Source organism: Mytilus trossulus, chromosome 14 (genome assembly GCF_036588685.1).
Source record: "Mytilus trossulus isolate FHL-02 chromosome 14, PNRI_Mtr1.1.1.hap1, whole genome shotgun sequence".
In the NCBI taxonomy this organism is placed as follows: Eukaryota; Metazoa; Mollusca; class Bivalvia; order Mytilida; family Mytilidae; genus Mytilus; species Mytilus trossulus.
In genome coordinates, this window is record NC_086386.1 from 59,157,610 (window position 1) to 59,182,203 (window position 24,594).

The 24,594-nt window shown below is 32.2% G+C and overlaps 1 protein-coding gene across 1 annotated transcript; it reads left to right on the forward strand.

Annotated features, from left to right (window-relative positions):
* The first annotated feature begins 143 nt into the window (after positions 1–143).
* Positions 144–5,263, forward strand: LOC134696758 (uncharacterized). Its single transcript, XM_063558693.1, has 5 exons — positions 144–1,343; positions 2,101–2,131; positions 2,630–2,898; positions 3,664–3,691; positions 4,930–5,263. The coding sequence occupies exons 1-5, from the start codon at positions 360–362 to the stop codon at positions 5,247–5,249; spliced, it is 1,632 nt and encodes a 543-aa protein (XP_063414763.1). The 5' UTR covers positions 144–359; the 3' UTR covers positions 5,250–5,263.
* Positions 5,264–24,594: the final 19,331 nt, after the last annotated feature.

Below are 24,594 nucleotides of genomic sequence, written 5' to 3' on the forward strand. Positions count from 1 at the left end.
ATTATTTTTTATCGACACATTAATTGCATTCTCCTTAAACATGTATGTGTGTGTGTTTGTAAACGTTACACAACCCTTAATTAATAAACATCTGTTAGTTTATAAGGGTACACAATTTAAATTCATTATCTTTTTAGGACGAAGTACAAAGAAAACAGGAAAGTATCACACATTCCTTGATTGAATGCTTCACAGACAAACAGATTAAGTCTCATCTTATTTTACAAAGGCTATTTTTTGTGAACTCCTTAGACGAAAGTGACACTGACATCAACGAGCTTCGCACATTTTTATCCAAACTTTTGGTCGACAATCCACAATGGAAACAAAAAGTACCAAAACAGTTTCTGTTTCTTGAAATGATGCTAGCTATATTAGTTGATGAAGGACAATACATTCTAAGCCGAACAGATATAAACATAATAAACAAGGAAAACGAATTCACACCACTCTCAGAGGAGGAACTAGATAGATTTCTTCATATTCAAAATAGTTGTGGGAAATTAACATACATAGATACGCATTATCTAAGAAACTTTATTGTTATAAATCCTACCTGTATAATAGATCTTCTGAAAGGTATTGTTACAGCCTTTCCTATTTCATCAGATATGAAACACGGCCGACTACGGAAGTCTGATTTGACGAAAATGATAGATTTCGAAAAATTCAACCAGCTTGGAAGTTATTCTGACTTTTTTCGTGAGTTATTGGTTTACTTTGATATACTTGCTGAAATAAAGCGGTATGACAAAACAACTGGCAGAAAGATAGATATTGAATTCTACTTTGTGCCTTGCCTAATATATCAAACAAACACAACCACTTTTGTGGAAAATTATATTAAATCCGAAAGGTGTATAAGTTTCGCATTCGTCTTCGAAAAATCATACGTGCCCCCAGCAATTACAAACAGGTTCATATCATGTGTTTTAAGTATTTGGAATGTCAAAATATACAATAATATTGAACTACTTTTTTCTGCTTTTGTTGTTGTTAGTCTCGACAGAAATCACGATTTAGTTGTTCAGGCAGATCAAAGTTCGATAGAAATTTACTTAATTCACAAACAGCGCAAGGAACTTATAATTAGAGATTTGGCATCAAGTGTACGTCAATGTTTGGAAGAAAATTTACAAAGAATTTCGGAGGTGTACTCTGATTCCTATACAGACAGTCCAAGTAGATATGTTCCGTTTACGATGAAGGTCAAATCGGGCTGTCTCTCTCCAATGTGCTTGAAAGATATCGATGACATAGAAAAGCTTGCGTTCCCATTGGTATGTAAAGCACATGGATATAGAACCCCACAGTCAGAGCTCAATATTTGGTTTACGGACATAGTAAGTTCAACTTGTTTTTTTTTATAGTAATGTGAACACGTTAATCATGTAAATGTTAATAATCAAACAGTTGCTTTAAGATTGGAAAACGAATATTAAAGACGGAAAGAGGTCATGATTTAGTTTTCTTCATCGTCAACCCTAAAAGGTTTTAAAAATGACATATGCAACGACTATTGATCAAAATTATTCACACCTGTTTAGTCAAACCTAGACATCATGTTATAAGAATGTTTCAGGTCAGAGAAAACCTGTTAGCAACTACAATGTATATATATATGAATCCACTATTCGATTTTGCATTTCATAATATATCTACTAGAAGAGAGAAAAATAATATCATAGAGACATTTCAACTCACAAGGCGAAACTAAACTCACCTTAAAGTTGAGAACAACATTACACAAAACATAACCTTGAAAACTAAAAACTTGCAAACAAGAACACCGATATAAAGCTAGGTACTATTTTCACGAATTCTCACAATGCATTTGAACAACTGAATACAAACGTCTTCAACATGTTATTACAAGCAGTATGGAACTTATGGACACATGGCATCTTATCATTTGCCTCCGACCTCTTGTCCAGATTGATTTCCTTAATTATTTTGAAAATACATATCAGTGGTAAGTAACGGTAGCATACAATTTGAAATTAAATACTTCAGGTATATCTGATTGGTGATTCGGACTGACGATTATCAGTTCCGTATCTGGGATTTAAACAAATGTATATATATGTATTATTTTTTTAGAGTGTCCAGCAGTGCAATGAAACTTGTCAAGGTATATATAACTATTGTATTTTTTTCTCAAAATAAGTCTCATTTTTAAAAATGCACAAAAATACAAAACTCCTGGATACATTGAAACTTGGAATCCGATAAAACCAAAGAGATCACGAATAGACTGACTGTCGAGTAGCCTACTAATAAACTTCTGTCTGTCCGTTCGTCCAACTGTCCTTTCGTCTGTCCGGATGTATAAATGAAAATATATATGTATGAATATTTGAGGCTATCTTCTCCTACAGTTTTTGAGCTACAGCTTAGGATGTATAAAACATAATACTGGGATCCATGTTTTGAAGGTTTAAATTTTTTTATCAAAATTTCCCAAAATGTCAGCTACAGGGCAGCATACAGAGATCTCTATTTGTCCGGCTATCTCCTTCTAGAGTTTTGAGCTTCAGCATTAATATGTTGTAGAATGCTTCTGCATGTCCTCAAAATCATATTTTTTTATTTTTTTTTCAATAGATACTTTTTGCATTTATTTTGATAGGTATTTCACCTACAATATATAACATATGCCTAACAGATGCAGAATTGTTACGATTATCAAGCAATCTAACTGTCGAAGAAATACGTCAGCTTGCAATTCATCTTGGTATATCAAATGTTAGATTAGATGAGATAGAGCAAGATTTTTCAAGAAATTCATCAATGGTCAAGTTTGCCAGTTTACGGACATGCAGCGATAACAACAAACTATGCGGCGATTTTATGAAAGCCATAACCACAGCTGGACTAAACAAGCATACAATGTGCATGGTATACTTTTGTTAACAATTAAATGGTGTTTGACACCTAACAATATTTGTTTTGTAAATCACCACTTTAAAGCAATTGTAAATCAATCAACTCGAGAGAATACCCGTTAATTGACACTAAAGAGACACGAAAAAATACATATACAATAATGAAACAAATAGTATATTCTTCAGATAATGTTAATGATTTTGTTTGGAATTATGCTCAGCTAGAGGTATGCAGTATCATATTTTAGTTTACTAAAAACAAGGCAACAATGTTCAATCGGTTCATCATTCCAAATAATATCACTGGTAACAAGGTACATCTGTACGATAAAAAGTATTGCTGAGGTTGGATTTTCTTTGGAGTTAAAAGAAAATTCATATAATAAATTGTACATGTTATTTACTTTTATGGCTAAGTTTAACTCAAGAAGAATCATTTTTTTTCAAAGACAATCCTTTATATTAAGAAAGTCTTCATAAATGAACGTTAATTGAATTATGTAGTTACCAGACACCAATTCACCGACAATTCCCCGTTTGCAGTGGCATTTACTGCATGATCTCTAGTTACAACTTCGGCCAAGCGCAAGTGCGAGATGGAAACTGTGATATAAGAATGTAACAACCCGTGCTCCTGAACGTAGTAGGTATAACATAATCATAAAGAGCAAATTCAATACAAAAAATCATTTAACAACCTGTAAGGAATAGATTAATTAACAAATTCGAACATGTATACAATTTGAAAACAAATATTAGGGCGCTTTTACTTTTTCAGATAGTTCGGCAAGAAATACCACCAACAGGTTAGTATATATAAATAGAAATGAACATACTACAAAAAAGTTAATTCTAGTATGACGTCCTTGAAGTTGTTACGCTTTGTAAACAAAGCCGTGTTCTAATGAGCACAACATATGTTTGACACATGCGCACCAACTTACTGTGTATATTAACGTTATTTTCATCGTTATTCTTTAAAATATATACATTTATGCAGCTAGCATACATTTTGATTATATATTTTTATAAAATAACATATATTTACCCTGCTCGTAGTTTTAAACTTATCAACTATAAAATGTAATGCACAGTCTCCTCAGGGAGGAAACGGGAGAAGCCAATCATTTGTACGGTGTTTTCGTACGCTTCGACCTATAAAAATACCTTATTTCTACTATTATAATCGAAATAATTCCTTCGTGTCGCTAACGCTCAGTGTAAAATATCTTCAAATATAATGCCAACCCATGTTAAAATGAGCATAGATCATGACATGAATGAATTATTCTTAATTAAAAATTGCTTTGATAAGTGGAGGTATAGTGGCTTTTGTTTTCGTCTGACCGACATTAAACCGTTGCAAAGTCTCGGAATCCGTTTTGCACTTGAAATATACAACATGTTACATAAACATGTTCAAGGATTAAGGAATTATGCTAGTTTTTCGTCATTCTTCCGCAGACGCTCATGTACAATGTCAGCCAAATATGAATAAACACACAAGTCTGCAAGAAGACAGTCCAATATTTTTTTCCACCAGTTAAACATCATATGATTATTAGTTTGATAGACACCAGCACGAGTTGGTTGTTCGTTATAGAATACACGATTCATAGATGATAGTGGATCTGTGCCTTTTATGGTAACTACAATCCCGTCCCCTTTACCACCCTAAATGACTGATTTGTTAATAGTTGCTCATCTTGATTTCAAAGACATAACTGCCACTAGGAGATAAGTTAGCAATAATGAAACACGCACATTTCGAAATAAAATGTACCTGATTCAAATTCATTCTGAGTTTAAACAATGACTAGATCTGAGAGCATATACGAAACGTAATATCGCGAATTAAATCTACAGGTTTTTGTCTGTATTGCGTGAACAAGATGGTGTATGTATTTTAGATACGACTGGTCATGCATGCACTTGGAATTTAGCAAAAATGTCTCAAGAAAAGTAATAATTACATGCCCATAGCATTAAAACAGTATGAATTTTAATTATACTTGGTTTCATGTTTTATTTTGGAATATTTTAGATTTACCTGATACTATTTTGAATCTATCTCCTAGTGATGAGATGCTAGACAAATTGGCTTTGCGCATTGGAAAGAAATGGATGGAACTAGGTCTTGAACTTGGACTTGATATAGAACAACTCGAATATATCGAATATGACAGCCCGAACGTTCTTCGAGATATAAGTAAAAACATGTTATACCAATGGAAAGGAACAGAAAATGGCAATTCCATTAGAGATCTCCATAACGCATTTGCAAGAATTGGAAAAAGAGGAAACCTAATCCGTGAAACATTGGAGAATTGTGAAAGTTTTCCTAATATAAAACCAGACCTTTGACTTTAAATTTATTACGAAAGAAAAAAGTAGCTGAATACACATTCTTAATAAAATCAAATAAAATGATATTTTGTACAAGATATTTATTATTTGCATGCAGCGCAAACGATGAAAAGAGGCACTATAGTCTTTTCATTGTGTTAACATATTATAAATCCATGCAACATACACTATTACCAGCCTACATAATTTTCCCTATTTTATAATTTTTAATAATACCTGTTTAGGTTGGAAGATTGTAAAAACTATGTTCAAGAGCGAAATAACAAACTGCCTTGTCATGAGGACTAGACTGTCGATTATTTCGATAAACTTTCATTACAAGTAATCACATGGCGTTTATCGCAGTAGTATACACTGCAACTTACCTGGTTGAACATATATATACAATTTAAATTTAAAATTTAAACGGGCCTTGTCAAAAAAAATATAATAAAATATTTTAAGAAAGCACTTATAAAACACAATGCTAGCGTTTTGATAATTTGGCATGCAAAGGAAAAGAAAAACAGTTCAATAATACCAAATGAATATGGGACCTCTTCACCAAAAAAATAACCGAAGGAAAAGATAAGAAATAACATCAAATATTATGTAATCATAAGCCTCATATATACTAGGCAAACACAGAAACGTTACATGCTTATAAGATCATTTAAATTTTTTATAACAAAAAATTGATAACAAAAATTTAATGGAATAGTTAGCTAACATAGTTTTGAAGATGTCAATAACAAGTTTTTTTATTGAAAACAATAGTGCACATTTTCGGACAATTTTAACAGGACGAGTACATAATTCGGGTTAACATGTCAATACCTTGTATGACCACCTCTTGCATTTATGACCGCCTGACACTTCCGTCGCATTAAATCGATAAGACGTCGAATAAAATATTGAGGGATGTTGTTCCATTTCCTGAAAAGTGCTGTTCGGAGCTGGGCTAGCGTTTCCGGTGGATTTTGGATATTTCTGATACGTCGTCCAAGTTCGTCCCAAAGATGTTCAATTGGTGATAAATCTGGAGACATGGCTGTCCAAGGCAACACACGAATATGTTTATTCTCCAAAAGGGTCATCGAAATGTGTGCCACGTGACAACGGGTGTTGTCCTGCTGATAAACGTGGTTAAAACGATGTCGTCGGAGAAACGGGAGAACAGCTGGAGCCAGAATTTCGTCCCTATACCTTGTTGCATTTAGGTTAAGAACGATGATTTTGAGCTCGGTGCGTTCCTGGTTGGTATTTCCGCCCAAAACTATGATTCCGCCAATACCAAACAGATCTGTTTCCTGCACGCACGCATCAGAAAATGGTTCATTGCGTCCCTGGGAGACCCTGGCTCTGCCGTAGCTAAATTTCAAGTTGAATTTAGATTCATCGGTAAAAAGAACCTGTCTCCATGTTTGCCTATTCCATCGAATCCGTACCCCTGTCCTTTGAAGTGGCGCCATCCTGTGACGCTGCGTAAGGATAGGTCCCTTCAATGGACGACGAGCTCTTAGACCAACTTGACGCAATTGGTTACGAACTATTTAAGCAGATATTCTGTTGTTATGTCTTCCGTGGGTTTGTCGTGCAGTTTGTGACGCGTTTACAAATCGATTCCGGAGATGAATGATACGGATGTGTCTGTCTTGACGTAACGTCGTTTCACGTGGCCTGCCACTACGGGGGCGATCATTTGTTGTGCCAGTATCTCTAAGACGAGTCCTTAGCCTTGCAATAGTCATTCTAGAGACATTAAAATGATTTGCAACCTGCACTTGAGTCTTTCCTGCTGCCAACAGCCCAATAGCTCGTTTTCTCTCATTTTGGCGTAGATGAGGCATTTTTTTACGTGTTAATTTTTCAATATTTTAATGCGACCTTTTGTCAACAATCGTGTTCGACACAATAAATGACAAAAAGGACTTGATTCCAACTCTATAAAGGTAAATTTTTAATAAAAAAATGTTATTTGTTTGAAAACACAAAATGACGTCACGTCATTTCCGATGTTTTTATAAATGAGTAAATTTGATAGATAAATCATTCAGGTTACTAGTTTTAATCATGAAAATATTTGAAATTAATATATGTGATATTTTCAAATTAAAAACCAATGTAACGTTTCTTTTTTTGCCTAGTATATATACGAATGTGACAATTTCTGTCTTTTTAAATCTAGTTTACCTCGAAACTGATCATATTATAAGTTGATTTAAAACTTGCCAGTTGGAAAATAATTTAATATATTAAGTATATGTTTTAAGAACTGCCTTTATTTATATAGTGTTTTAGCGGTGTATGTACCACAATCAGTAATGTGCTTAAACTATGAAAAATCAAGATTTTCATAATTATGCTTTTTTCATATGCTTTCATGAATGAAATGTAGTTTTGTATTTGTAAGTATCGTTTACACCTATAAAGCTTAACAGGGATACACCATGGCGTAATGTGGTATTGATGATATTGCATTTTTATTTCTCAGTTGTGTTTTGAAGACAAACATAAGAATAAGTGATATGAGTGCCAATGAGACAACTCTCAATCCAAGTCACAATTTATAAAAGTAAATAAGTATAGGTCAAAGTACGGTATTCAATACGGAGCTTTCACTCATATCGCACAGGATAGCAGTTAGTGTTTTTCATCTTCTTTTGGTCGATAACCTACAATTTCGTTTGCTTCTTTTTAAACACAGGACTTGCAATTGATTTATTTTTCATATTTCTTTAAATGAGTTTTAGCAAACTTTTGTTACAGTTTTAACGGATAAATGTTTCCATTTATTCTGTTTAGCCTGCCTTGGTTTTTGAGTTTCCAAATTTTGTCCTCCACCTATGACTTGCATTACTGGGAACATGGAAATTGTCTCCGGTTGTCTGTCAGTGGAGACTCTGAGATTGATTAAAAGAATAAGTCGTCATTTTCAATTTTATAGGAGTTATCGGACTAATTGTTTAATATAGTATTTCAACAATGACACCTTGTGGACGCATAACTTCTGAGAATTTATTACAAAAAGCTTGCTGACTTGTTAGAATTATTTGCCTTCATGTGTACAAGTAGTTTTCTATATGGAACCGCACATTTTGATCAGATAATTTTTGTTCTGAGTTTTTGACAATATTTTGGTGTATTGAAACAATGGTACGTTTTAATCTTAACTCTCCTGACAATTTCGAACAGACTATTGTACCAAAAGGCAACTCCTCTTAGACTGTTTGACACAAACCTCGAATACTTAGTAGCTATGTGTGTTTATAAATATGAGAGTTAGTTTAATCTAGTTTTTTCAATCATGATAGTATTGGACACAGTTGTTACAATATTATAGTATTGTTAATATTTTAATTTTTATTTAAATTGTTTAGTTTATACAATTTTTTTTTTATATCAGTAAATCTTCTTTAATACTAGTGTCAGAAAAAACTGTGTTATAAAATACTTCCTAAGACACAGTGTAATAATATTTAACCCTTTATGTAATTATTAAAGTGATCCCCTTCCTGTATTACTGAATAACATGTGTAACTATATGTTTTTTGTACTAATTTCGGAAATTTCAGAAATATATTTTCTTATGGGTAAATGATCATCTTATGAGCTACTTCTGATAAAAATCGACTTGCTTCAAATGAATATCAATTCATATGTTATATACAAAAGAAGATGTGGTATAATTGCCAATGAAAAAACTCTCCACAAGAGACCAAATGACACAGAAATTACCAATTATGGGTCAACGTACAGCCTTCATCAAGGAGCAAAACTCATACCGCATAGTCAGCTATAAAAGGCCCCGAAATGACAAATGCAAACCAATTCAAACAAGATATCAACGGTCTAATTGATGTTAACCTATTCCGGGTTAAAATTGAGTTGTAATGAGAACCCTACAAGACAGACCAACATTCATCTTTAATTTCGTATTTGAATGTTCCAAAATCAACCAAAGGACATGTATACGACGCATAAACTATAAAAATATGTTCGATGAAATAAACAAACAGGACTAAAAATCACATTTAGTTGTGTTAACTCTTAACTTTCATCTACAATTTTACTTACATCATGTACATGGAGAATCAAGATAACTAATCGTATTCTAATATACACCCATTGGGTTGTTTTCATAAACGTTTTTTGAACTGCTCTATTCTAAAAACAGATTTTGACAATTCTACCTTAAAGCAAAGATTGACAGGTTTTCCCTAGAGCAAATTCTGACAATTCTATTTAGGAGCAAAGTTGGTCAAGGTTACCCTAGATCAGATTCTGACTATTCTACCTTAGAGCAAATATCTATTGACAGGTTTTTCCTAGAGCAAATTTTGACAATTCAATCTAGGAGCAAAGTTGGAAAAGTTAACCCTAGATCAGATTCTGACCATTCTACCTTATAGCAAAGTAAAAGAAGTTTACTTTAGAACGAATTCTAACAATTCTACCTTTTTTGTTTGATAAGTTTACCCTAAATTTTAATAGTTCTGTCTTATAGCAATAGTAAGCAACTTTACGCTATATCAGATTCTGAGAGTTTTACCTTAGAACAAAGTTGGACAGGTTTACCAATATTCTGACAGTTCTTCCTTAAACCAAAGATGACCAACGAACATATTATGACATCTAGAGCAAAGTAATACAAGTTTACCTTAGAACAGATTTTAGCAGTACCTATTTAGAAGTTTACCATGTTTACAATAGAACATATGCTGACAGTTCTACCTTAGAACAAAGTAAAACAAGTTTACCATAGAAAAAAATCTGTTAGTTATATCTTCGATCAAAGTTTGACAAGTTTATCCTTTAACATATTCTATAGTTCTACATAATAGCAAAGTAAAACAAGTCCACCTTAGAACATATTCTGAAAGGTATAACTAATAACAAAGTCAAACAAGTTTATATCATTACGAATTCTGACACTTCTACCTTAAAGCAAATTTTGACAAGTTTACTCTAGATCAGATTCTGACAATTTTACCTTAGAACAGAGCTGGACAAGTTTACCCAAGATAAGAATCCGACAGTTCTACATGAAAGCAAAGTTGGACCCGTTAATCCCTAGAACAGATTCTTGCAAACAAGTTCACCCTAGAAAATATTGTGACAACTCAACCTAAGAGCAAAGTTAAACAAGTTTACCTGAAAACAATTTCTGACATTTCTACCTTTAGTTAAAGCAAAGTAAAACAAATTTACCCTTAAACAATTTCCGAAATGTCTATCCCAGAACATATTCTACCATTTCTACTTTAAAGCGAAGTTGAACAAGTTTACCCTAGAACACATTATGACAGTTCTACCTTAGGGTGTAAAGTAAAACAAGTTTACCTTAGATCATAGTAAAACAAGCTTACCTTTGAACATATTCTTACCTTTCTACCTCAGAATAATGTAAAACATATTTAAGGCCGTTAGTTGTCTCGTTTGACTTGTTTTACATTGTCTTATCGGGGCCTTTTATAGCTGACTATGCGGTATGGGCTTTTCTCCTTGTTGAAGGCCGTACGGTGACCTATAGTTGTTAATGTCTTTGTTATTTTGGTCTTTTGTGGATAGTTGTCTCATTAGCAATCATCTTTTTTTTATATATACCATAGATCAGATTCTGACAGCTCTACCTTAAAAATCAAGTTTACCCTAGATCAAGTTCTGACAGTTCCACCTTACAGCAACGTTTGACAAGTTTACTCTAGATTAAATTCTGACAATTCTACCTTAGAAAAAAAACCAAGTTCACCCTAGAACAGATTATGATAGTTCTACCTTATAACAAAGTAAAACAAGTTTACCCTAGAACTTTTTCAGAAAGTTCTACCTGAGAGCAAAGTAAAACAAGATCACATTCATCTGACAGTTCTTCCTTAGAGAAAGTAAAACAAGTTGACCCTATAACAGATTCTTGCACGCTTGAATTATAGCAACGTTGGATACGTTTACCTTATAACAAATACTACAGTTCTACCTCGACGCAAAGTAAAACAAGTACACCCTAAAACAGATTTTGACAGTTCGACCTTATAGCAAAGTAAAACAAGTTTACCCTAGAACTAATTCTTACAGTTTTACCTTAGAACAAATTTTGACAAATTTACCCAATAACAGATTCTGTCAGTTCTACCTGAGAGCAAAGTTGAACAAGAGTCTTCCAGATCAGATTCTGACTGTCTTACCTTAGAGCAAAGTTGGACAAGTTAATCCGAAATCATCTTCGTACAATTTTACTTTGGGGCAAAGTTGGACAAGTTTACCATATATCAGATTTTGAGAGTTTTACCTTCGAGCAAAACTTGACAAGTTTACCCTGGATCAGACTCTGACAGTTCTACCTTGGATACAGGCAAAACAAGTTTACCTTATAACAAATTCTGCAGTTCTACCTTCAAGAAAAGTAAAACAAAAACACACTAGAACAGATTTTGAAACTTCTTCCTTAGAGCAAAGTTAAACAGGTTTCCCCTAGAACAGATCATTAAGTTCTACCTTATAGCAAAGTAAAGCAAGTTTACCCTAGAACTAATTATGAGTTCTACCTTATAGCAAAGTAAAGATAGTTTACCATATAACTAATTATGAAAGTTCTTCATGTATCCTAGTGCAAATGTTGACAAATTTACCCTAGAACAGATTCTGACAGATTTACCTGATGGCAAAGATAGACAAGTTTACCATAACTCAGAGTCTGACAATTTTACTAGAAACCAAAGTAAAACAAGGTTACCCTAGAACAGATTCTGATAGTTCTACCTTACAGCAAAGTTCGACATGTTAACCCTAGATCAGGTTCTGACAGTTCTACCTTATAGCAATGTAAATTAAGTTTACCCTAGAACAAATTCTGACAGTACTGCAGTATAGCAAACTTGGACAAGTTAACCCTAGATCGAATTCTGACAGATCAACATTATAGCAAAGTAAAACAGGTTTACTCTAGATCAAATTCTGACAATTGTACATTAGAGCAAAGGTGGACATGTTTACCCTAGATCAGATTCTTATAGTTTTCCCTAAGAGCAAAGTAAAACAAGTTTCCCCTAGAAAATATTGTGACAGTTCTAACTAACTTCTAGCAAAGTAAAATAAATTAAGCCTAGAGCAGCACCCTAGATAAGATTCTGACATTTCTACCTTAGCAAGTAAAACACTAGCTTAAGAGTCGCAGCAGTTCATTCCATTATTGAAATTGAGCTCCCTCTAAATTTTCACGCGTACTTTTAAGTCCACCGTAACTCCTCTAATAGCGTTGCAGAAGATATTGAATATATACTTTTCCCCTGTATTGACGAGCTTTCGAATGACGTATAAAGTATATCTGTAATTAGAGGCATATACAGCGGTAAACTTTACAGGTCTATATAGTTCTGCCCATTTGCCCCAGATGTAATTTGTATATTGTTCTATTTACAGTGACTTGACTGTTAGTGTTGCACTCCACCAATTGCAACTCATTCAAAATTTTGACCAAGTTGCAATTTGTTTTATAAAATCAAATTGTTCAACTGGTCACAATATTGAACAAATTGTTCAGTCAAAATGAGAAAGTGCAAGGTGATAAAATAAAATATACTTACAACCCTATAAGACTTTAACTCCACTTTAATGATGTTATTACTAAATCTGTCTATCAATCTATATAGTTATATTATAGCCATTACCATACTAAAGGTGAACTGTTTTATTTTGAATTGCTATAAAAATGTCAAAACTAAGCTTTTATAAAGTTTTTCTTTCGAAAAGGATTTTATATTTATAAGAATCATATATCATTTGAAATAATACATCATATCTTCAGTGAAATAACAATAAATAAAGACTTTTTGAAACCAAAAAAGATTATCTCCCCTTCCTACAAACATATTGCAATTTCACAAATATTTTACTGAATATGAAATGTTTTTATTTACATAATGTGTGATTCATATGAATATAGAATACTTTTCGAAAGAAAAACAATATAAAAGCTTAGTTTGGACATTTTTATAGCAATTAAAAATAAAACAGTTCACCTTAAGTATGGTAATGGCTATAATATAACTATACAGACTGATAGACTGATTTAGTAATAACATCATTAAAGTGGAGTTAAAGTCTTATAGGATTGTAAGTATGTTTTATTTTATCACCTTGCACTTTCACGATTTGACTGTGGATTTTTACAGCAGTTGGTTCAAATTTCTGACCAGTTGAACAATTTGGTTTAATAAAACAAATTGCAATTTGGTCCAAATTTTGAATGAATTGCAATTGGTGGATAGCAACACTAACAGTCAAGTCACTGTAATATGTTCAAATGAATCGGATATAAAAATGTTTAAAATGTACAATGCTTTTTTTTAATTTCCGTTTTTTATCGAGTTAAATTGAGAACTGTGTGTAATACTGTCAATGTCTTCCTTGTTGCTGATTGACCATGGTGTTGACATCTATTGTATGTAGCATCATCTTGCTTATAAAGAGGAATGCTGGTATCCCTACAACTGCAACTTGTAATGCTGTTCAAAGGTAATTACTAATTACAATAGTAAAGCAATATTGAGTATTTTAGAAATAGAGATGTTTTAAAAGTGGACTTTCATTCGTTGTTTTTCGTGTAGACTCTGAATTATTTCCCCTTATGTTGTTTTATATAACCTCTATAAACATAAAGAATCATTGACTAAATTAACAGTTTATTAAGAATGACTCCTATGCATAGTTATTCTTAATGTATGTGTTCCTTAAACTTAGATTTCACTAAGAACTCCCTTAACGTAACATTCTTAAGTCGTGTGCATACAATTACTTATGTCTACTTAAATCATTACCTTTCTATAATTACCACATGGTTTATCATTGAATGAACACATCCGTGTAAAGATGTTTGATTATTTATATTGATTCAAAGATACTTGTATTAGGAACTGGGATAAAATTAGTGTACGTATCCAAATAAAATGACAATTTGGCCTTTACGGTCGTTTTGTTGGATGAACATGGACAGGAACATTTATTTGTAATCCAAAAGTTTAGCTAGTTCAACGTTCGTGGGTGCTGCTGGATGGAGAGGTTTGTTTAATTTCTGGAGACAACAATATAAGTATTTCTTTAAAATAGCATGATACAGTATTTTTAAAACGAACATTTTTTATCACTTCCCTTTTACAACAGTTATAAAGGGGTACGATCAATGTTCTATGATGTATTATAAAAACTAATGCATATATCAAACGGGATGTATTTGAATGCTCACGTTTTCCTGATTACTCCAATTAAAGATCAAGAAGATTTTAAAGATTTCAGTGGCGGTTTAAGAAGAGGACGTTCAGGGTGTACCTCTTTAAGGAAAATATTTCATTTTTTAGCATCATATTGTCCTCAACACAATTGATTTGCTTCACCTAGCCCTTATTTTGACATTTTCGAGAACTAACTCCCTTTTGAAAATTCTGAATCCACTACTCTTTTTCACATATTTTTTGAATTTTTATGAAAATACTGAATTAGAAGTTTTATGCATGTCTTCAAATATATTCCATTTAAATAATTAATAATACGATTTCGAGCGGCTAAATTTATTCTCTTGTCTCTTCTTGACCATTAACTAGTCTTCATGCTGCGCAAATATTAACATAGCTGATATTTTCACTTGAATAATCAAATTCATTCGTACCTTGAGGATTTGTCGCCACGTTTGTGAAATATAATAGAACAAGAAAAACTTATCAGCAGAATTAAACCTTTGATTAAGGAGGCTCGCGGGTATAAGATTTTTAGAAAAAAATAAACTTTAATTCTTCATTACAAATTTTATTAATTACCTTTAGCAGTGGTTTCTTTATCATATGGTACAAAAATCTTTCCAAAAAATCAATTCGTGTTGGCGACTTTTTAAATGTAGATATCATAGAAAAAGCTCCAAATTATCTGCCTTTTGTGCAAAAATGCCATTTTTTGGCATTAGAATTGAAATATCTTTTTTTAACTCATCGGTGACCTATACTTTTTATTGTTGTTTTCGAATAAGCTGTACATAAACTAAATAATTGTAAAATTTAAGCGATTTCTGTCATTTAGTCTTTTTTTTATTTCAATACTACCGCTATTTCCCCTAAAAGTTCAACAGAAAAAAAGCAAATTAACAAAACTGTATGCTTCTTTTGAAGGCAGATTGTGAGCGTAAATGAACGGTGACTCCATTTTTTATTTCATTTTTCTATTAAGTATAAGATAAAGTTCATTTATAGTATGATAGTGTTTATTAGAAATGAAACAATTTATATTTAAAAAAGCTGATTATCATTACAGTTGTCATAGGGTGAAACTTGCACATTTATTTCTTATCTAAGATCGTTATTTAATTGCCCTCATTAATTTACTATGGTCAAGCGTGTTAAGTATTTGTAGATTTATTGTGTTCATGAACTTTAGCAGACTGTCTGTTTGACTATCAAATTAAATGTATGTTGCAGCTGTAATCATTTCTAATTAGAAGCCGTATAATTTATGTTTCTGTTTGTTTATATTCTGTCCCTATACTTGTGTGATCTGGAAATGAATGACAATTGAATGTGTGAGAAAGTCATGAAAGTAGCCAGGGCCTTGGCGATGATAAAAGTTAGTGAACGTTGAGATTCGAGAGAATTGAAGATAGTTAGTGAAAGAGAATGGACATGTCTCTGTATTAACAATGTAATGTAATGAAATAAAATTGAGAATGGAAATGGGGAATGTGTCAAAGAGACAACAACCCGACCAAAATAAAAAAACACAACAGCAGAAGGTCACCAACAGGTCTTCAATGTAGCGAGAAATTCCCGCACCCGGAGGCGTCCTTCAGCTGGCCCCTAAACAAATATATACTAGTTCAGTGATAATGAACGCCATACTAATTTCCAAATTGTACACAAGAAACTAAAATTTAAATAATACAATACTAACAAAGGCCAGAGGCTCCTGACTTGGGACAGGCGCAAAAATGGAAGTATATATATAGTGAACTTGTACATAATAAATATGTATATATGAACATGAGTTTTTAAAGCCAGTGCCTTAGAAAAGCTCCGTGACACAGTTCAAACTTTAGTGTTATAAATACTTCTAACCGCACTGCGCAAATCAAAGTGATATTGCTCTACATACTACGATCTGTTCAATCGGATATGAATATATTGTATATTGTTTCTGATTTCCGTTTAAGATTTAACGATAGCTGCAAGTTGAATTGGCAATAATTTCCTGGTGGCTGATTGATTATGTTGGATATATATAATATATATGTTAATATCCATATGTTGAAAAAATATGGAAAAAAAATAAGCAAAAAAGAAACAAACCTATTGTGAACCAATCCATTATTGCTTCGTGTAGGATTTTTTAAAACTTGTCGACACGTTTCAAACATTAAACAAATTAAGTGTTGTTTTTTTTGAAAGATTAACAATATACCTACCGTTGTTTGCATCTAGATTGTGAACTTGGTTTTGAATAATACTCGATTATTTTCTTTTGGTAATTTGACTCGTTTTTTTTTTGGCATTATACATTATTAATTTATTTGTAAATGCAAATCAATTTCGTAACCCCTCATGTATAAATGACCAAATCGTTAACTTAGCATCCAGTGTCTATACCCGATTATATACCCGCGTGGTGCAGTGTTTAGTAACATACACATTTTTGATAAAGACATAGAACAAAAGACAATAATCAGCGTATTTTGAGTTCATTTTGTGTATCCAAGAACTTCCACCGAAAGTAAGCTACGATTTGTTGTTCAGTATAAAATTATTTAAAATCTTCGTCATTGCTGAAAAGCTTTCATCGTTTTTGAATAGTCATAATGAAGCACTATGGACGCACCAGTTTTATTGGACTTCGGACACTGCTTAGGTAATGTCACATACATAGTTCTTATATAATACAGTGTCATCAGCTGATCATCTAGTTCTTTTGTTAAATAATGTGAATTATTAAATTACTTTCTCAAACTGTAGATCTTCTCTTCAGAAATGATGTAGAAACCAAGGTTTGTTTTATCATGTGTGTTTGACAAATATATTTAGCTATTCCGTTTACATATGTTTCTATTTAGCTAAGCAGGTATTCAAGTATTTATCGATCTCTTTCTTTTGGTTTCAGCTTTGTAGATGAAGGTCAAACCCAAACATGAATCATAGTACAATATTTACAAGTGGTATATCCTTAGTTTAGGGTGTACCTCTCATCAGTAAAATCTGATAGAGCATTGTTTCTAAAAACAAAAAGTAAAGTTTGATTCTAGTTTTACATGTGTTGGGTTTACCAGAAACATGAGAAAAAAAGATATTGTATTACCTATATAAACTAATGAAAATATGTTGGGTTTTTATTTTCCATTATGATTTACTATACCACAGGACATTTTGTCTGTAATGAAATTCCTTCGGATTTTTATTAATCCTATCCCATAATTTTTTATCCCACCGGAATATTTCATTATACAAATATCCAATATGTTAAAAAAACTGATGGAAATGATTTTATTTCTCCAAATAAAAAACTTCCTACGGGATTATGACTGTATCCTATAGGATTTCTAAAAATCAAGTAGGATTTAAAAAAAATAATATCCTACATGAGTTTGTCACTGTTTTCACTCTAGATGCTGATCAAGACAAGCTATGCCAAAACATGTTTGTCCATCTAAAGAGGTATATCATTGCCTATTTTGATGATTCTAACGTTAAAAAATGTTGATAAATTTGCACTCATCTGCTCATGGGGAACTTATTATTTTAACTACACCTATATAGTAAATTGAAAATATAACATGTCATATACATTTACTACCTGTATGATGTGTCTATGACCCAATTAGACAGTGTGCACATTATAAAATAGTTCACTCTGCCTGTGTCTTACTTAACTAACGCTGTATCTTTAAATACATTTAATATTTACAGAACTGGAAATATTGTTACTGTTTTCCCTTTCAAATTAGCTCAAACCTATATAATGAATCCTTTTCTTGATAAATAATTGTTGGCTGGAAGTATTCCCTTTAACATCTCGCTACATACTTAATACAACATCTTGCATGTTTTTTATGTTGTTTTTTATCAAACACTGTCGTACGATTTTTGAAAATCATCTGTATTTTACTAACATATATTGCGACCAAAAAAAATAACTTTTAAATAAATGTGTATTTCTATACATTTATGAATACATATTGTTGTACATCCTTCGATATTCATTTTTTCGGCATTGCGACAAGTCCTGGTTTTTTTTTATGGTTTGTGAATACTTTCCATCTAATTTGTAAGGTTTTGATCCGGTGTAAAATTTGATGAATTTACGAGTCTTTAACCGACTGTAAACCAAAAAATAGCCGGGCATAACACATAACGTATCGCCTATTTTTTGTTTTATCTCACCCTCTACTTCTGTCATATCCTGTACATGAACCAAATCTGTTTACATGTCACGGAAAGAAAAAAGGTTGAGCGCCCGTAAAAATGTTCAACACAGTCGTGTTCTAAATATGTCCAACCCAAGAAATGATACTATTATCAAGATGTTGTCATTGCCAGCTATCTTAAAACACATTTCATAAAGTATTATACAGTTTTCTGGTTTTTATATTTACATTACGCTAACTTTGACAGCTTATTATCAAGTGTTTCATTTAGAATTTCGTTTAATAACAAAACGGCACTCCCCTAAATAATAAACATTCAATAAAATTGAGAATGGAAATGGGGAATGTGTCAAAGAGACAACAACCCGACCAAAATAAAAAAAACCACAACAGCAGAAGGTCACCAACAGGTCTTCAATGTAGCGAGAAATTCCCGCACCTGGAGGCGTCCTTCAGCTGGCCCCTCAACAAATATATACTAGTTCAGTGATAATGAACGCCATACTAATTTCCAAATTGTACACAAGAAACTAAAATTTAAATAATACAAGACTAACAAAGGCCAGAGGCTCCTGACTTGGGACAGGCGCAAAAATGCGGCGGGGTTAAACATGTTTGTGAGATCTCAACCCTCCCCGTTTACCTCTAACCAGTGTAGAAAAGTAAAAGCATAACAATACGCACATTAAAATTCAGTTCAAGAGAAGTCCGAGTCTGATGTCAGAAGATGTAACCAAAAAAAATAAACAAAATGACAATAATACATAAATAACAACATACTACTAGCAGTTAACTGACATGCCAGCTCCAGACTTCAATTAAACTGACTGAAAGATTATGATTTCATCATATGAACATCAGGCACAATCCTTCCCGTAAGGGGTTTAGTATCATACCATCATAACATATATGAGAAGAACATAACCCGTGTCATGCCAACAACTGTTTTTAGAATAAATGTGTTTAGTTCCGACGCAAAGACCTTATCAGTGACTCAATATTAACGCCAAAATATGCAATCTATAATGACTTGACAACAGTATCGTAATTATATCCCTTCTTAATAAGTCTATTCAAAGGTTTTGTAAGTTTATGAGGTGAATACTGACACCTTTGTGCTTTATAAAGAATATTTCCATAAAAAATTGGATGTGAAATACCTGAACGTATAAAAAGTCTGCATGTTGAGCTATATTTACGAATGATGTCTTTATACCGATGATAAAATTTAGTAAATGTTTTGACTAGTTTGTGATATCGAAAACCCTGGTGTAATAATTTTTCAGTAATACATAAATTTATCTCGTTAAAATCTAAAACATTGTTACATACACGAGCGAATCGTACAAGTTGAGATATATAAACACAATAAGATGGTGACAAGGGAACGTCACCATCTAAAAACGGATAATTAACGATAGGAAATGAAAAATCATCCCTTTTATCATAAATTTTAGTATTCAGCTTTCCGTTAGTGATATAGATATCAAGATCGAGGAAAGGGCAGTGGTCATTGTTAGTATTAGCTTTATTTAAAGTAAGTTCACCAGGATAAATTTCATTAATATACATACTGAAGTCGTCATTATTGAGAGCCAAAATATCATCCAAATATCTAAAAGTATTATTAAATTTGTTTATCAGATGTTGTTTTGATGGGTCTTTGCTTATTTTTGTCATAAATTGTAACTCGTAACAATACAAAAAGAGGTCCGCAATAAATGGTGCACAGTTAGTCCCCATTGGAATTCCGATAATCTGACGATATAAGGAATCCCCAAAGCGAACAAAAATGTTATCTAGTAAAAATTCCAGGGCATATATAGTATCAAAGCATGTCCAATTAACATAAAAACGTATATAATAATCAGTAGACATTTTAGGCACATACATTTGTAGCTCCCTTTCAAGATGCAACATAGGAATTCAAACATACATGACATAGAGAAGTTATTATTACAAGTACGCTTATATTTAATTGATTTCAAAACAAAACTATCAATTGATTGTGTTAAACAAATATAACTGCACCACACTTGTCGTTAAAACTATAATTTTTGTTCATATTGCAGCGCTTTGTCTGGTGGAAAACTAATTTACTTCCATGCTACCTTTTGCTGTGATAATTTTGAGAAGTTAGATGAGATTTGTCAAGGTAAAGCTTTTGTTCCTGTTATGGGTCCTACGGGAAACTATATTTTGTCAATGGTTGCAGAACTAGAAATGTGTGTCTAATAATTCATATTGTAATGTTTTTAAAAAATATTAGTGTATTATAGTTTTTTCCGTCATAATCATTTCTTGAATTAATAAAGAATAAAAGTATAAAAGACCTTACGATGACCTATAGCTGTTTATTTTTGTGTCTTTTGGTATCTTGCTAAGAGTTGTCTCATTGGCAATCACACACCATGATGATCTTATTTTGTCTTATGACAAAAAAATGCTAACAAATCGAAAGTAAGAAGATATCGAAAAAAGAAAACATTAACACCACAAACTTAAACCAATTTAACTACGGACAAATTCAATGCAAATGAACACTAAAAAGGACTTAAGCTTAGATGCTACGTATACAAATTGGATAAAAGTAGACATGGAATTAATGACAAACAGATAATGTATGTTTTACTGCCTTCAAGAAATAGCAAACATGGATATATAGCCATTCTTCCAACATCAGTTGAAATATCTATCTGGTTTCTAAGCTTGTCTAAGATTGTCCAATTTGATTATTATGTTGAACGAAACAGATCCGAGAACATTTCTGTATATTACTTCATTTGTCAGGTGACATCTGTTTTGTCTTCTAAGGTTATGTACTTATAAATTGCAGTACAAGTTTGTCTTTAGTTTCAAACTGGTGCTGTTATTTTGTTATATTATGTTTGCATTGCTAATCTCAGAAAGCCTTTAACATGTAAATTTAAACAGGCAGATATCATATTTTCTTCATATACAGTTTTTGTCTGTTATTGCTTGCCTGTTTGTGTTTTTAAAAAAAACTTAAAGCGAAGTTAATATAATTATTCCAAAACTTGCTGCCACTTGATAAAAATATAAGTGTATAATTTTTTTTTTTACATTGCAGCATGTAAAACAGGCTATATTTCACAGCAAGGAGGCATGTGTTATCCTTGTCCATATCCAACATTCGGATATCGATGTGCAAGTGTGTGCCAATGCAAAGAAAGTCAACGGTATTTTAAAAACAAAATGTTATAGTCAAATAATACATTTCACGCATTTTGAAACTTTTTTATTTTTCCAGATATTATTGGGTTTTTTTTGTAACTTTTTGATATTCCCTTGAAGTCATCATACACATCTGAAGGTTATAACAATATCGTTCCTATCAAAACCAGAAAATGAGAAATGGAAATAAGATATCGTCGAAATTAAATCAAAACCAAATGTATTCACTATCAGAGAGTAAAGAAACAAAATAAAGGAAAGAGATCTATAAACTTCAAATAACAATTTAAAAAATGTTATCAAAGTTTACCTATTAGGTAAACTCAATTACTTTGCCTGTGTCCCTACTGGCGATACTTTTCTCCCCGATGGTGCCACTAACCCAGGAGTAAATATTTCTTTGTTGGCATGAATTATACTTGACAAGTTCTTAATTAAACATCAACTGTACAAACTTTTTTTTTTATCAAAATACTAAGGTTTTTCTACCAAAGGTAAAGATTATGTTAACTGTATTTGGCAAAATGTTTTGATTTTTTTTCTTTGGATGTCTTGATTTCCCTTCAACTTCGAACTTCATTTTGCCTTTTTAACTTTGTTTCCATCCATAAATCTTCTGTAGACGAAACGCGCTTCTGGCGTTCACAATTGCCAGCAGGTTATGGATGGTGAGTTTATTGTCGCATTGATATCAGATTTTAGACACAAGTTTTGTTTATCTAACGACATGCCAGTTAGTATTACAAACGTTTTCCAGTTCAACAATATTTTAGGAATAAACAACATATGATGAAAATGCGCTTACTATGGAGTTTTTTGCAATCCCAAAAAAGTCATATTAGAGCTTTCTTACAAATTGACGAAAGGTACGTATGCTTGACATATCATATGTTAGACTCGTTTAAGGGATCCTTTATTTTGACATATTTAAATAATAGTCTGAGAACTTCGGACATTTATCTTACATGCAACGACACTTAATAAATTGAATTTTTTCTTGAGATATATTTAGAATTTCGGGACGTACGATAGGTAAAAATATGATACCACTAGGTCGCAGTAGATAACACTACAAAATATCCTTAATGCAAGGTAGTCAGAAGAAAAAAAATGTCCCTAAAAGATTAAAAACCGGCCCTCCCCACTCTTCAATACAACAATGTTGCACTGTTTAACATAAGAAAATGTCAAAGCAAATACATTGTCTTCTTCCCTTTCAGTACAATAAGAAAAATTATAACACAAATTCTTCCTTGATTCAAAATTTGCATCGCTCAAAATAATTCAATAAAAATGAAGAAAAAAAGGTGATCTCCAAACTATGCCATATGCTGGTGCTCGTTTATTAACTCTTAAATCATCGCCTCTCCCCTAGTAATATTCATCCCCCCTTTAATGTATATATATGATAGACCGGAGCAATGGAACGATTATTTTAGCGTATAATTGCGTTTTGCCTATAGTCCTGAACATTCATGAAATATAAGCCACTGGACGATAAGTGACAACTTCGTGCCTATCCACCAAACATATGTACTGTAAATCGTCATTATAAAATCCACAATTTATATGGTGCAAAATTGTAGATTTTTTTCATGATATAGAAAATATGTTTTTCTAGATTGATTCAATATTACTTTTTGTTACATGGTAGCATCATTTTTTTATTAGCAAATCTCGATATTCCACGTTGACAAAAGTTGACCTTTTCTAAAGGTGTACTATAAAAAATAAAAATATATGTGAAACTTGTCGTTAAGTTTAGACTAACGTACTTCAAAAATGCCATTGAAATTTTAATCGTGAAACTCGTGCTTAAAAATATCCCGCGGAAATTTGTGTACTCGTGGTTTACGTAAGTAACGCATCAGACGTAAGTGTATTTGACACTATTTTTATCTGTTTTAGTAGAGGTAACCGGTGAGATCACGAATCACGAACGTATCACCTAATTTGCCGTATGACACGAAGCGGGATCCTTAATTTAAAGTTAGGATGTCTAAGTGTTCATGATTAACTCGCTTTGGTCATACGTGCATTTTTTATTGATTGAAACGCGTACTTTCTGTTTTATACTGTTGTATTGTGTATGTTGTCGTCGGTCACGGAACATATCAAATTTGTGTTCTTTCGCCGAATAAACGATGAATAACCGAAAAAGATTTAATAATATAGTTTTATGATAAAACATGGCCTCCAAATTCTATTATACAGTAAAATTATATATGTGTAATAAATAATCTTCCGTGAGGCAGTTGATTTTTTTTTTCTAAAATAAATGATTTGACTGACAAAATCTGCCAGCCCGGCCCCTATGAATCAAATGGTTGCCTCCTGATACCCTCCTCAAGGGTAGATTATCGATACCCGCTATAACTACGATATGAAATACTAGTAACATTATATGTAAAAGACGGGGAATATATGGGTGTGGGGTCAAATGATTTTTTTTTACTATATGTTGGAAATTTCTTGTCATTTTGGTCTTTTGTGGATAGTTGTCTCATTGGCAATCTTACCACATCTTCTTTTTTATACCTTACAGTCCCTTGCAAAAAAATTGCAACAAATAATGAGAAGAAAAGAAAAAATTGTCCTGGACCAACCATTTAACTTTAAGTGGGAGCGGGGCATGTTTTTTTTCAAAAATAGGGGCATTTTTTTTTTCGGAAATTATATATTTGATTTTGAATTTTGAGAGATTAATCTGGCAAGTTCAGGAATAATAACCACAAAAAGTAATGTTGAATTTAAAAAAAATAATTTGTCGCTCCGCAG

Bases quoted from the DNA above. Each gene is read 5' to 3' on its own strand.
- LOC134696758 (XM_063558693.1), top strand. From the start codon at position 360: ATGATGCTAGCTATATTAGTTGATGAAGGACAATACATTCTAAGCCGA. The intron at 1,344-2,100 runs GTAAGTTCAACT...TTATTTTTTTAG, and splicing joins ATATTTGGTTTACGGACATA to AGTGTCCAGCAGTGCAATGA. The intron at 2,899-3,663 runs GTATACTTTTGT...TTACTTTTTCAG, and splicing joins ACAAGCATACAATGTGCATG to ATAGTTCGGCAAGAAATACC.